This window comes from Onychostoma macrolepis, chromosome 17 (genome assembly GCF_012432095.1).
Source record: "Onychostoma macrolepis isolate SWU-2019 chromosome 17, ASM1243209v1, whole genome shotgun sequence".
NCBI classification, from domain to species: domain Eukaryota; kingdom Metazoa; phylum Chordata; class Actinopteri; order Cypriniformes; family Cyprinidae; genus Onychostoma; species Onychostoma macrolepis.
In genome coordinates, this window is record NC_081171.1 from 18049376 (window position 1) to 18062818 (window position 13443).

The following is a 13443-nucleotide window of genomic DNA, read 5'->3' on the forward strand; positions in this document are numbered from 1 at the left end:
ATGATGAGTAACATTTTACGTTATTTGGACCAGTTGCGGTGTGTTTATAATATCCATCAAGCGATTTGTATAAACCTGAATGTCTAAATCTCAGGGAAGTGCAAATGTCTGTTGGTGTGTACTGTGCTTTATCAGCTATCTGAAATAGTAAGCTGACACATTCTTGAGCAGGCTGACAGTTCAGTATGTGTGAAATCCTTCAAGGCTTTGACTTTGATATGGTACAGAGTGGTTAGTCTCGACATGTTCCTGCACTTGTAAGTGAGCTCACACTCTGTTCGCAGTGTCAGGCTGGGCATAACACCACCAGGACAGAGCTCACACTCACACATGTGACAGGCCTAGCAAAAAGGGATGGATCCAAACCCACGCTGTTGCGTGGTAACCTCACCAAACCATCACTTAATCTCCATGAGTCATCAACTGGCCACAAATGACATCACAAAGCAACAATCAACCAGGGATGGGTCACGATGGTTATATAAGCAATAAATGAAGTTTGCTAATTCATCTAGATGTGTTTTATTTTCACTTATTTTATGTGCTAAACTACATATACTAATTGCACAAGCTCTTTCGACTTCTCGGGAGAATATATTTGATAATATTTAGTTGGAATTAAAAAAATTACATTTTGTGGTGATATTTCTATTTGGTCATAGTTTCACACTAGCTCCTTAAGTAACTTTGTCATTCGCTAGTATGAGAGCATTGAAACATTACAGATGTTTTCATAATATATTTTTAATGTTTTAATAACATACAGTATCTCACAGAATACCCTCACATTTTTGTAAATATTTTATTATATCTTTTCATGTGACAACACTGAAGAAATGACACTTTGCTACAAAGTAGTGTGTACAGCTTGTATAACAGTGTAAATTTGCTGTCCCCTCAAAATAACTCAACACACAGCCATTAATGTCTCAACATGGCACTTCATGGCAAAGATCTGTCTAAGGATCTGAAAAAAATAATTGTTGCTGTACATAATGATGGCGTAGGCTATAAGAAGATTACCAAGACCCTGAAACTGAGATGCAGCACTGTGGCCAAGACCATACAGCGGTTTAACAGGACAGGTTCCACTCAGAACAGGCTTCGCCATGGTCAACCAAAGAAGTTGAGTGCACATGCTCAGCGTCATATCCAGAGGTTGTGTTTGGGAAATAGACGTATGAGTGCTGCCAGCATTGCTGCAGAGGTTGAAGGGGTGGGGGGTTAGCCTGTCAGTGCTCAGACCATACGCCGCACACTGCATCAAATTGGTCTGCATGGCTGTCGTCCCAGAAGGAAGCCTCTTCTAAAGATCATGCACAAGAAAGCCTGCAAACAGTTTGCTGAAGACAAGCAGACTAAGGACATGGATTACTGGAAGCATGTCCTGTGGTCTGATGAGACCAAGATAAACTTATTTGGTTCAGATGTTGTCAAGCATGTGTAGCGGCAACCAGGTAAGGAGTACAAAGACGTGTGTCTTGCCTACAGTCAAGTATGGTGGTGGGATGTGCATGAGTGCTGCCGGCACTGGGGAGCTACAGTTCATTGAGGGAACCATGAATGCCAACATGTACTGTGACATACCGAAGCAGAACATGATCCCCTCCCTTCGGAGACTGGGCCGCAGGGCAGTATTCCAACATAACGACCCCAAACACACCTCCAAGACTACCACTGCCTTGCTAAAGAAGCTGAGGGTAAAGGTGATGGACTGGCCAAGCATGTCTCCAGACCTAAACCTTATTGAGCATCTGTGGGGCATCCTCAAAATGGAAGGTGGAGGAGCGCAAGGTCTCTTCTAACATTCACCAGCTCTGTGATGTTGTCATGGAGGAGTGGAAGAGGACTCCAGTGGCAACCTGTGAAGCTCTGGTGAACTCCATGCCCAAGAGGGTTAAGGCAGTGCTGGAAAATAATGGTGAAATATTGACATTTTGGGCCCAATTTGGACATTTTCACTTAGGGGTGTACTCACTTTTGTGGCCAGCGGTTTAGACATTAATGGCTGTGTATTGAGTTATTTTGAGGGGACAGCAAATTTACACTGTTACACAAGCTGTACACTCACTACTTTACATTGTAGCAAAGTGTAATTTCAGTGTTGTCACATGAAAAGATATAATAAAATAATTACAAAAATGTGAGGGGTGTACTCACTTCTGTGAGATACTGTATTTGCTGATAGATTAATTCAATTCATTTTAATTTTAAACTGTTCAAGTGAATTAAAAAGCATTAGTTCAACAATTTATTTGCTTAAACCCATAAGTTCTCATGTGCTGTTTTACAGTGTGCATTGAAATGTGTTTTAGTGAACAAAAGTCAGATGAAAAGATTAAATATGATTTTTCATGCTCTGTGGAAGTGTACATTTAACTAATTATTATTATTTCACTAGGGCTGTGTGTCACCAGCAAAGTCGCAATACAATACGTATCCCAATACGGGACTGCACTGAATTTCACCTCTATTAAACACTGCATACTATAGGGCCATTACTAACTTATAGGCAGAGCAGGCAGTTGACCTCTGCAATATGAAGGGCCTCCACCTACGCTACAATATAAGTAATGGCGTATGTTTCATGTTATTATTGGACTCTCTCCACGAGGTACAATATTCCGATTGTTTGCATCTTGTTTTTAGGCCCATAAATAATAATGTACTCGTTCTAATAAGTTTATATTATAATGTACTCATTCTAATATATTTAAAAAATCATTACATTCCTGGTAGGTTATCATTGCACAAATGAACACATTCTCTACGTTTAAAAAAAAATAGAAATAAAAATCAGAAGCGTTCTAAACTAAAGCGCGGTCTTCACCGTAGCTCACAGCACATTCAGCAACACAAATTTCTCAGCGCTGCCCCGCCATTTTATCAATAAAACAGCTTAATCGCTGAAGAGCTACGTTATCTTTCTCAACAAGGAGCTGGTAACATCATTGTTTCTAAAGCAATTAAAGCCACAGCTTTACTGTTAATAGAGAAACATGGCAAAAACGGTGGTAATTCATACATACACAGCCTCTCTCTCTCTTTCTCGTAAATTAACACTTGATGAATTACACTTTTGAGAATAAAATATTGAAGTGGAGATCGCTAAACTGCAAGCGAGTTTATCCACTGTGGAGAGAGAGCACGTAGTCATGGTTGCCACACTTAGATATTTCCATATTACGCTAGTGTGAAGCTCTGTTTCAGGGATTTCGTCTCTTTATATCCGGCAACCCCGGTTATGTTCCTCTGTGGCCAGATTAAACCATGTTGTAGCCTATATATTATGCTCTATTCATTATTTTTTAGAAATCTTGCACTTTTCTTCTCCGTTTTAAATGGTGTTCTTGCATTCAAATTAAGCGTGGTCCACTGCTGCATACGTGCCACAATCGGTACTCGTATCGTCAAATCTATGTGACGATACATCGTCATATCGAACACAGCACTAGTCTTGGCATAACAATGTTTCATTTCCCCCCCAATATTTGTAACTAGCTAGATCTCTAGATTTGAAAAAGACTCATGTTTCAATTATTTTGACCTGTTTGTGGGAAACAGATGATTCACCCAGGCAGTAATAAACAGCCCACATTCATCACAACACACCTGCCCTTTCCGTGAACATGGCGGCGAGTTAAGCAGACGCCTCTGTGTAGCCTCCCACCGCTCTGGAGGAGGGACCGGCTCTGACATGTGCGAGCATCTCAAGAATGCACAGCGGTTTTGACTTGTAGCAGTTAGTAGCCCACAAGTCTTTGGAAGTGACTGTGGGGGCCCTGTGTTTTGCATCAGCGCTCCGGAGCACTGCGGAGCTGCACAAGGTCATGGCTTCACAGAGCTATCTTTAGCTTGATGAACGGTCTTCAGTAGATTAGACGTAATGAAAATAAAGAGATACACGCAGCGTTATCTGTCAGGGAACGGGGAAGTGTGGGTTGAATTCTGCTGCATTATCTGCATTTCTGGCCTACTTTTTCTCTCTGTGAGATCAGCTCGTATGTCCACTCATCCATCTGGAGTGGCCCAGTTTACTGGGTTGAGTGCATGATTTTAAATATTTGAGCAAATGTTGTAGAAAATGAGCTGTGCTGTGGAAAGGCTGTAGATCTATAGCTCTCAGAAATATTTGGTCTTCTGAGGAAGATTTGCACCTCTGTAATGACAGCATTTCTGCGGATGTGACACAAACATACTGTTTTGGCAGATGCTTTCTTACCTTTGACTGACAACAACATACTGTTACTTTAGAAGGTATTACGTACTCAGATGGAACAACACAACGACACAGATACATCATATTTAAAAGCCCAATTAAAAAGATCAACTTAGCCTTGGAATAAAAAGAAGGATCATCTCACTGTTCAGAGATGTTTTGTTTCACAAGCATAATTTTCTGTCAAAAATATGGACTTGGTTTACCTTAACTGGTGTTTTCTTCATCCTTTACTGTTTGTTCTGCAGTATTTCTTCATTTGTATTGACTTGATATTTAATAAGAAACTGGAACTGACACCTATCGTTCATTTGTGCATCCTTTTATATGGCTGCTTCAAGCATTAGCTGTTTTTTAGAGCACTAACTGCTTTATTCCACTGAGGTTTTGTCGCATAACCTTTGCGGGATTGATTTTAATGAAGTGTCGCTCTTAATTTGCAGGTCTCACCACAGAGGGCCTTTATCGAGTGAGTGGAAACAAGACGGATCAAGACAACATTCAGAAACAATTCGACCAGGGTACGTGCTGATTTTAACTGGGCTCTGTGGGAAATTAGGCTTGATTTGCAGGCGTTTGATGGCATGCCGCTAGGACACATGTTGGAAGATAGTTCACAAATTGGATAGAAGGAGACTGATAAACTCTAGTTTGAAGGGTTAATTTGTATATTTGATTTTTCTCGTCACCTTTTAGATTCATTATGGTTCTATTTAAGACACGCACTGCTCAGCAGCATTCACCAGAAACAGTCTCAGGTCTGCTTCAGTTGTTTGCTTCATTTTAATGTGCAAAATATTAATCATATTTATTTTATATAAAAATATGTATTTTTTTCATTATTATATTTTATTTAAAAATATATGCATTTTATTTAAATTATTATATAAGTTTTTTTTTTAGAATAGTTTTTTTTATATAAAAATATTCAGGGTTCCTGCGGGTCCTTGAAAAGTCTTAAATTTACTTCATCAAATTTAATGTCATAAAAAGTCTTAAATTGTACAAGAAAGTCTTAATTATGATTTCAAGAGGTCTTAAATTTGGGTACAGACCAGAATGGCCATACAGCTTAATGTGAGATTAAACTTCAAAAGGCTATAATATAAATGAGCACTGCACATTTCAAAGTCCAGTGCTGTGCTTTGTGTACAGCGTTACCAGGGAAACGGTTCGAAAGCGCCTCCTGCTGGCAGAGAATGAATGTGCATGAGTAGGGTATTCCTCCAGTTCTATAGTTTCAGAACTGGATTTCTAGGATCCTCTAGTTTTTTTGTTTGTTCGTTTGTTTTTTTTTTATTTTATTTTATTTGTTTTTTTTTTGTATGTATGTATTATGTCAGGTCTTCCAGCCAGTTCTATCAAACCTTTGCAATTAATCCAGCTAAATTAATTTTTAAAGAGCCAAAAAGAATGTAAGAAAGAATGAAGAAAGCCACACCTCTCTTTATCAATTTTCACTGGCTACCAATAGCTGCTCGCATAAAATTCAAGGCATTAATGTTTGCCTACAAAACCACCACTGGTTCTGCACCCCTTTACCTAAATTCATTACTTCAGACTTATGTTCCTCTGGAAGCTTGCGTTCTGCAAGTGAACGTCACTTTATTGTTCATCCCAAAGAGAGACAAAATCACTTTCATGGACTTTTAAATTAAATGTTCCCTCCTGGTGGAATGACCTGCCCAACTCAATCCGAGCAGCTGAGTCCTTAGCCATCTTCAAGAATCGGCTAAAAACACTCTCTCTCTATTCTAATTCTATTCTTAAAAAAATAAAACCTGTCCCTTTTAGACTTGCACTATATTCATTTACTGCATGTTTTCTTAAAAAAATATATATATACTGCTTTAGGCTAAATGAGACTTGTTACAGCAGTTGCATATCGTTGGTTTTGATTGCTTCCATTGTCCTCGTTTGTAAGTCGCTTTGGATAAAAGCATCTGCTAAATGACTAACTATTACTAATAGTCTATTAGTGGCTCATACTATTTTATAGCACTTGCTATTCAATTCTGTATATAATATTATATTTAACGAATTATGTAGTTGTTTAATTGTATACACTTAATTATTGTCCTAACCAACTCCTAACCCTAAACACACCCATTGTTAACCCTCTTGAAATATTTAACCTAATTTATTTCAATATATTCTGGTTTTAAATTCAGTTTTCTTGGATAGAAGACTTGTCTGTGCAAGACTTTAGTTCATTAGCCGCAGCACTTCACGTCTGATGTGTGACCCACATAAAGTGCAGTAAACGGTAAAACAATTGCAGGACAAATTAGTGTGATTATTAGTACTTTAATAAGTAAAATAATTTAAATACAAATACTAATTTACAACATCCAGCAACACAATGAACTGTTACAGCTAAAAAGGCTAAATGGAGATTGCTGACTCCCCCTCAAACAGTTCACGCCAGCTCTTACATTAAAAAAATAAGATGGAAAGATAAAAAATGAATAGTTTCCATGGATCTAGTCTTTGCATCTGTTTGTTTGATGTTTGGGTCTCCTCTGTTGGAATAGATAGCGGTGACCGAAAAAAATAGGGTCCTATGTAGTCCTAGAACAGCAGCCTCAGGTATGGCAGGAACACTGGGTTGTTTTTTTGTTCAGACCAATGTGAAAATCGACCCATGTTTTTACCTTGCAAACATGCAGAGCTGTAAATGTGAACTGGTGGATCGATAAGAAAATAATTCATTGTAAAAATCTAAACTAAAATTTGTTTGTATGTTATTTAATTAATATAATAATTTGATTAATTGTTTAAATTAATATAATAAATACTTTTGACTCTCTTTAAAAAATGGTTTAAACACTGAAATGTGAAGTGTATCATTTTATGAAACTTTTTGGTTTTGTGAAAATGTCTGTCTGACCTGTAAATCATGCTTTTTACAGTCATTTTACAGTTTAATAGTTTACCATAGACATTGCCCTATCCTGCTCATATGGTATTAATTTTATTTGTGCAGGTCTTAAAAAAGGTCTTAAAAAGTCTTAAATCTGAGCTTAAAAATCCTGCAGCACCCCTTATATTAGATTTCTGTTCATAGTACATGAATGTTAACACAATTTACATAATAAAATGTAATTTTGAAATCTAAATTTTCGTATAATTCCTAACTTCTAACTATCAAAGGGTGAAATCTCCATTCAGCAGCATGAATGACGAGAAACAGGCCTTGAGTTACGTGATTATGATCTGTCACACTGTAAATGGACCATTCCTGTAAAAACAAACTTGACATTTGTGGCTTCTGACTGGCGTGGTGCCTGCAGGCCTCTTATCAAGCTGTGATTCGCACTAGTTATTAACTTATGCAGGACATTTTTAGCTTAAATCTCTTTGTGACACATAAAAGTGATCTGTTATATTCTCATTTTAAAGCTCAGAATTAAATTGTCACTATGCTGACAATATATTGAGGCATTTACTGGCTCGCGGTGGGAGGTATGACCACAATTTATTCCATGGCACGAACAATTTTATTTCACTGTAATGGTCTATATCACAGTGTTTATATTTTGGCAGCAATTCCATCTCAAAATATATTCTCTATATTGAATAACTGTGTGTTTTGGATAATGCAGTGAATTCAGTCTTTTGTTTTTTTGTTGTTTTTTCTTTTTATTTGTAGCTTGATGGACAGGAACCAAATGATAAGATTATTCATAACAAATGAAGTCTGGCATCCATGCAAAAGCGGCTTTTCGCACATTATGTAACGCTTGAGTTAAAAAACAGCCTTAAAACGGTAAAACTGCCAAAAAAAAAAAAATTGCTGTGCATAACAAAACCCTTCCTTATTTTGACAACTTTGCAATACATTTCCTCATTACTGTTTTACATTGCTGTTTCCTCATTGCTCATGATGTGTGTAATACCATCATACCGCTCGCTATTATAGAAGATATACGTTTTCATTTTGTAGCTTAAGTGAATCCACTCTTATTTTCATATATCTTTCAAATCAAACACTAGTCATCTCTAGCTGGTGAGTTGTGGAGATGAGTGGGTTGCAAATCTTCAGCCGAGTGACCAGATTATTCACTCAGTGAGCCATCGTTTGCCCAAAAGAGCTACTATAGGCATCAGTCTGCCCGCTGGCCTGGAGCCATTAGCCTCCCTCTCTTTTTCTCTTCTCCATCCTCACGATACTGTGAATTGGGTGCTTTTTCCCCTTCTTGTGTTCATTCAGTGCCTTTGCGGAGAGATCTAGTCTGACAGCTGTCATTTCACCTTAAACCCGGCTCTTACAGCCTCTCTTTCTTTCTCATTCCTATTTGTTTTCCTTTTCTCCATAGTTTTCCTTCTATTCTGCTCGGTCCCGTTAAATCTGTTTTAGTGGCATTTCCAGCACTGACAAAGGGAGTTGGATGCTTATGCAAGCTCACACTATTTTCATTCTTCTCTCAGACCACAGTGTTGACCTGATAGTGATGGATGTAGCCGTGAACGCCGTGGCTGGGGCCCTGAAGGCCTTCTTTGCCGACCTCCCCGACCCCCTCATACCGTATTCTCTCCACCCAGAACTTGTGGAAGCAGCCAGTAAGTATCGATTCGTTCGGGTTATTAAGTGATTCCTCTTTGGCTGAGAATTGATGTAGCGGACTGCTTCAGAACATCTCGTTTTATTAGTTACCGATTGTTTCATTTAAGACTTTAAGCTGACAGTTTCTACTAAGTGTGGCATTAAGTAGCTTTATCTAACCTTAAGTAATAGTGGGGGTTTTTTTGTTGGTTAAAATACATACAGCGGTAAGTCAGTCATTTGTTAGTTGATTCCTTCAAAAAAAGCTGTCACTGTAGCACAAAAAAAACAATATTCCATTTCTTTGCATTACAATAACAGTAACATTGACTTTATAATTTTCAGAAGCTTGAAGGCTTCTCATACAGAATTTTATGCAATTTACTGACATGAATACCATGTTTGTGATCATTTTCACACAAACTGTTTATACTGAGTCTGATTTGAGTCTGAATATTTTTCATACTGTAAAATAAGTTAGGATACCTTAATACAACGTTCTAAATGATTAACAAAACAGCCTAGAACAAAATCATGGATCATCACCAGGTCTGCATTTATTTGATAAACAAAATACAGTAAAAATAGTAATATTGTGAAACATTAAGATTTAAAATAACTGTTTTCCATGCAATCTGACTGCGGTGTTTAATATTCATTTAGCCGTGTCACAGAATATAGTTATTGCAAATTGTGTTATTTTGTTTTGCGTTATTTCTTTTAATGCCTCTTTGCTAAATATAAGTATTAATTAATTTTTTTAAGAAAAAAATCTTACTGACCCAAACTTGAAAAATATTTTTTACAATAATAAAATGTTTTTAATTAAAAAAAAACAAAAAACAAAAAAACATTAAAATTATTTTTATTTGTTGTTTATATTTGTGACCCTGGACCACAAAACCAGTCACAAGTTGCACGGGTATATTTGAAGCAATAGCCAACAATACATTGTATGGGTCAAAACTATCGATTTTTCTTTGCCAAAAATCATAATATGCATTGATAAGAACTTCATTTGGACAACTTTAAAGACAATTTTCTCTTTTTTTTTTTTTTTGCACCCTCAGTTTCCAAATTTTCAAATAGTTGCATCTCAGCCAAATATTGTCCTATCCTAACAAACCATACATCAATGGAAAGCGTATTTATTCAGCTTTGCATGATGTAAATATCTTAATTTAAAAAAATTTACCCTTATGACTGGTTTTGTGGTCCAGAATCACACACAGTTATTTATTTACATTTCTATTTTTCACTTGTTTCTCCCCATTAATATAACCTTGGCAGCTGGCATGGCACATAATTATTAACAAACAAATATTTCACATAAGGATTGGAAAAATTGCAGCAAAATGGCTGAAATAAGTTTATTGCCAGTATTAGGTATAAGCCATCAAACTTCAGTTGACTCCATCTGTAGTCATGTGTCTGACCCCAGCCTCTCAGTGTGTCGAGGTAAAATGAGGCAGGTTTAGTGACACAGCGTTCATCCGTTGCATCAACACAGGCTGCGTCTACAAGAAATACAGGAAGTGTGTCTGCTACAGCTATGAGAACAAGTAGCAACCTGCCCGTGTTACTTCACCATTTCAACAGCCTACGAGTCCAGTTTTTTTCTCTGTACCCGGTTTCTTCTTTCAACTACGTTCAATATTAATCCCATCACCGCACCGTCTAATCCCAGCCCAAGGTAGCTGAGAAGTCATTTAAATGCATCTGCATTTCCGTTTGATGCTTCCGAGTGCTGAATCTAATCCAGGGCCCCCTGTGATGTACTCCTCATTATTTCTGATCCACACTGCTGTAGATAAATGACATTAAGTGCTGGGATGCTGTTCTTTTTGAACATACTGATATTTCAGCTTTATCTCTTCCCTCCCCTAGCAGGTTTTTGGCTAGGCGCTTGTAGCTTGTTGTTCTTATACAGAAATCTCATTTTGATAACGAGTAAGACATGAATGCAAATTTCTAATAGTCTTTCTGCTAGAAAAGATAAAATATATATTTATGATGTGCTTATGTTTTGAATATTCAGTGCTTGTTGAACTTAATTATGAACTGATTGCACGTCTCTCTGAGTATTTGATTCTGATTGGTGGATTTTGGTTATCTGCAGTTAAATATTTTTTTTTTTGTATAACATATAGGGACGATATTGAAATTCTGCACTTTTGTGTTTTGAAAATAAATGCTAAAAACTAAAATTAGTCATTTAAAATTCTACTAACATTCTAATGTACAGTTAAAATGGACATTCATTTTTAAGGTCAATAAATAGTACATTTACCAGAGTTATTAAATGACTAGTGTATAAAGATCAACCTTAAGTGAGCGTTAGATGAAATAAGGTATGAAATAATGTATTGATAGTTTAAAGTCTTTTGCATCACTCTTTCTCATATAATAAACTCAAATCATGTGCATTTTATTTTATTTAGTAGTTTTGTAATAAGCAGAATAATGTACAGAGAGCCAGTTATTATCACAAAATAAACCATAACGGGTATTAATCAAGAGGTATTAATAAATATATCAAAGTCTAAATATTTCCTCACTTCTCTAATGGGTTTGTTAAATGTGTTTTCTCCAGAAATTGTAGATCATTATGAGAGACTGCAAGTGCTGAAGGAAATAGTGAGAAAATTTCCTCCTGTGAACTATGAAGTTTTCAAATATGTCATCACTCACCTCAACAGGTAAAGCTTCAGCTTCCCGTTTATATTTGTCTTTAGCTTTATAAAATAGTTTTTATATATGTGTGTGATTTTATATACTTTTTAAGAATGCTTTTTAAAATGTATTTTATCCCCTTCCTCCACTAGGGTAAGTCAGCATAGCAAGACCACATTGATGACGGCCGACAATCTGTCCATCTGTTTCTGGCCTACGCTCATGAGACCTGATTTTGAGAACAAGGACACGCTGTCCACCACCAAACTCAACCAGTCCGTCATCGAGACCTTCATCCAGCAGTGCCAGTATTTCTTCTATGGTGGTGAAATCACAGAGCCCTCCAGCGCTGAGGGGACGCCGCCTCCACACGGCCACGGCTTAGAGTCCCTGCTGGCCCTTCAGCTCCCTCCTCCCCTCCAGCCACAGCAGATCCAGCACCCGCTGCCCCCCGAACCCCTCATATAGACCTCCTACTCACATTCGGCTTGTACGTGTGCGGATAAGCTGCTTAAAATAAGAAGTGAAAAAAAGAATCTTTTTTTGTACAAAGGAAGATGTGACTTGCATAAGACCTCCCCCGTCCCATTTTATTTTTTTTTACATTTTCCCCTTTTCTGTTCCTCAGCCAGTCTGAATGAGAGACTGAATAAAAACTGTAAAGAAAAATTGTAAAGAAAATGTCAATGTTAATTTGACATAGTAAATGTGCACATTGACTAATTTCGAACATGGCAAACATAAGGAAGATATATTTATAAAACATTTTTGTTTTGAAAGACAATGGAGCTGTCAATCACTCACTAAAACCAACACCACATGCACGGCTTGCCATAATGGCAAAATGTGCCATTTTTCTGCTTGTGTTTGTCCCCTTTTTATTTTACAATGGACTAAAGATATATTTTTAGGATATTTTTATCTTAAAGAGAGCAGTTGTTGTTGGGGTGGTGGTGTCCCAAGGCGTTTGGGATTGAACTAATATGAGTTTATAAAATCAGGGGCACCTGCCTAGGATGCACTTTGTCCTACAGACTTTGAACCGGGAGCCCCTCATACTCTGGAAACCACAGAAAGGGAAACAGCCCACTGCAACCGTTTGGCACATCTCAGAGATCCAGGCTTCAGAAGACGCCAGGTTATCTCCGTCTCGTTTCATGTTCGTTCGTTTCGTTTCCACAGACCACCTTCAAAATTTCTATGGTTCTGTTGATTCATTTCTTAAACTGAATTTGCATGTTCTTTGCCACTTTTAATAACTGAAAGAGAAAAAACGTTAATGCTTAACTGTTTTTATGCAAGACTTTTTTTTTTTAATCTAACTTGTTTGAGGGAACATTAAACTGGGGTCAAATTGTTATTTGTTCGTTTGTCACGCCATAGTTCGACGACTCATATTTTGGCTTTAATTGTTTCCCTACAATAGGAAAATAAATATATATATATGTCGGCATCGTTTGATGGCTGGCAAAACAAAAATCACGGGGTACTGGAGCTCTGTATAATCTTGTAAAACCTATAATCAGAATTTTTTTTTTTTTTTTTTTTTGTGGTATGATGTATTAAAATTTGGGGTTAGATCCATTGACTGTACTTAATTCCCTATATAAATAAAACTTTTTTTGTTTGTTTTTCTGTTTTTATTAGATGGTACTGAATTTTGTTCCTCTGTAACAGATGCTGTTTAGAAAGCTTGCAGTCTTTGTGTGGAATACAGCACAACTCAAAGGTGTTTAGTTGTGATGCAGGAGCTTGTATGTGAATGGATGGGAACAAAAATGTCAAGGTTGATCTCAATTGACTCACTAAAACGGAGGAAAGGGCTCAATAGGGTAAGTGTGCAGCTGCTAGGATCCCATTTAGTGTAGTTTAAAAGAAAAGAGCAACATTATGTTCATATGACTGCCTCATATGATGTACAAACTAAATATTTTAACATCATCTGCTATGTATTATAGTAAATAAATGATTTTGACAAATGATGTTTGCCTGATGTTATTTTTGG

At 37.0% G+C, this 13443-nt stretch overlaps 1 protein-coding gene across 1 annotated transcript in view; it reads left to right on the forward strand.

Annotated features, from left to right (window-relative positions):
* Positions 1-13431, forward strand: part of arhgap5 (Rho GTPase activating protein 5) — a 42797-nt gene extending 29366 nt beyond the window's left edge. The window contains exons 4-7 of the mRNA XM_058748785.1: positions 4663-4740; positions 8651-8782; positions 11359-11464; positions 11591-13431. Coding sequence (XP_058604768.1) covers positions 4663-4740; positions 8651-8782; positions 11359-11464; positions 11591-11906 — 632 coding nt within the window. The 3' untranslated portion in view covers positions 11907-13431. The remainder of the gene's footprint in view (positions 1-4662; positions 4741-8650; positions 8783-11358; positions 11465-11590) is intronic.
* The last annotated feature ends 12 nt before the right edge of the window (positions 13432-13443 follow it).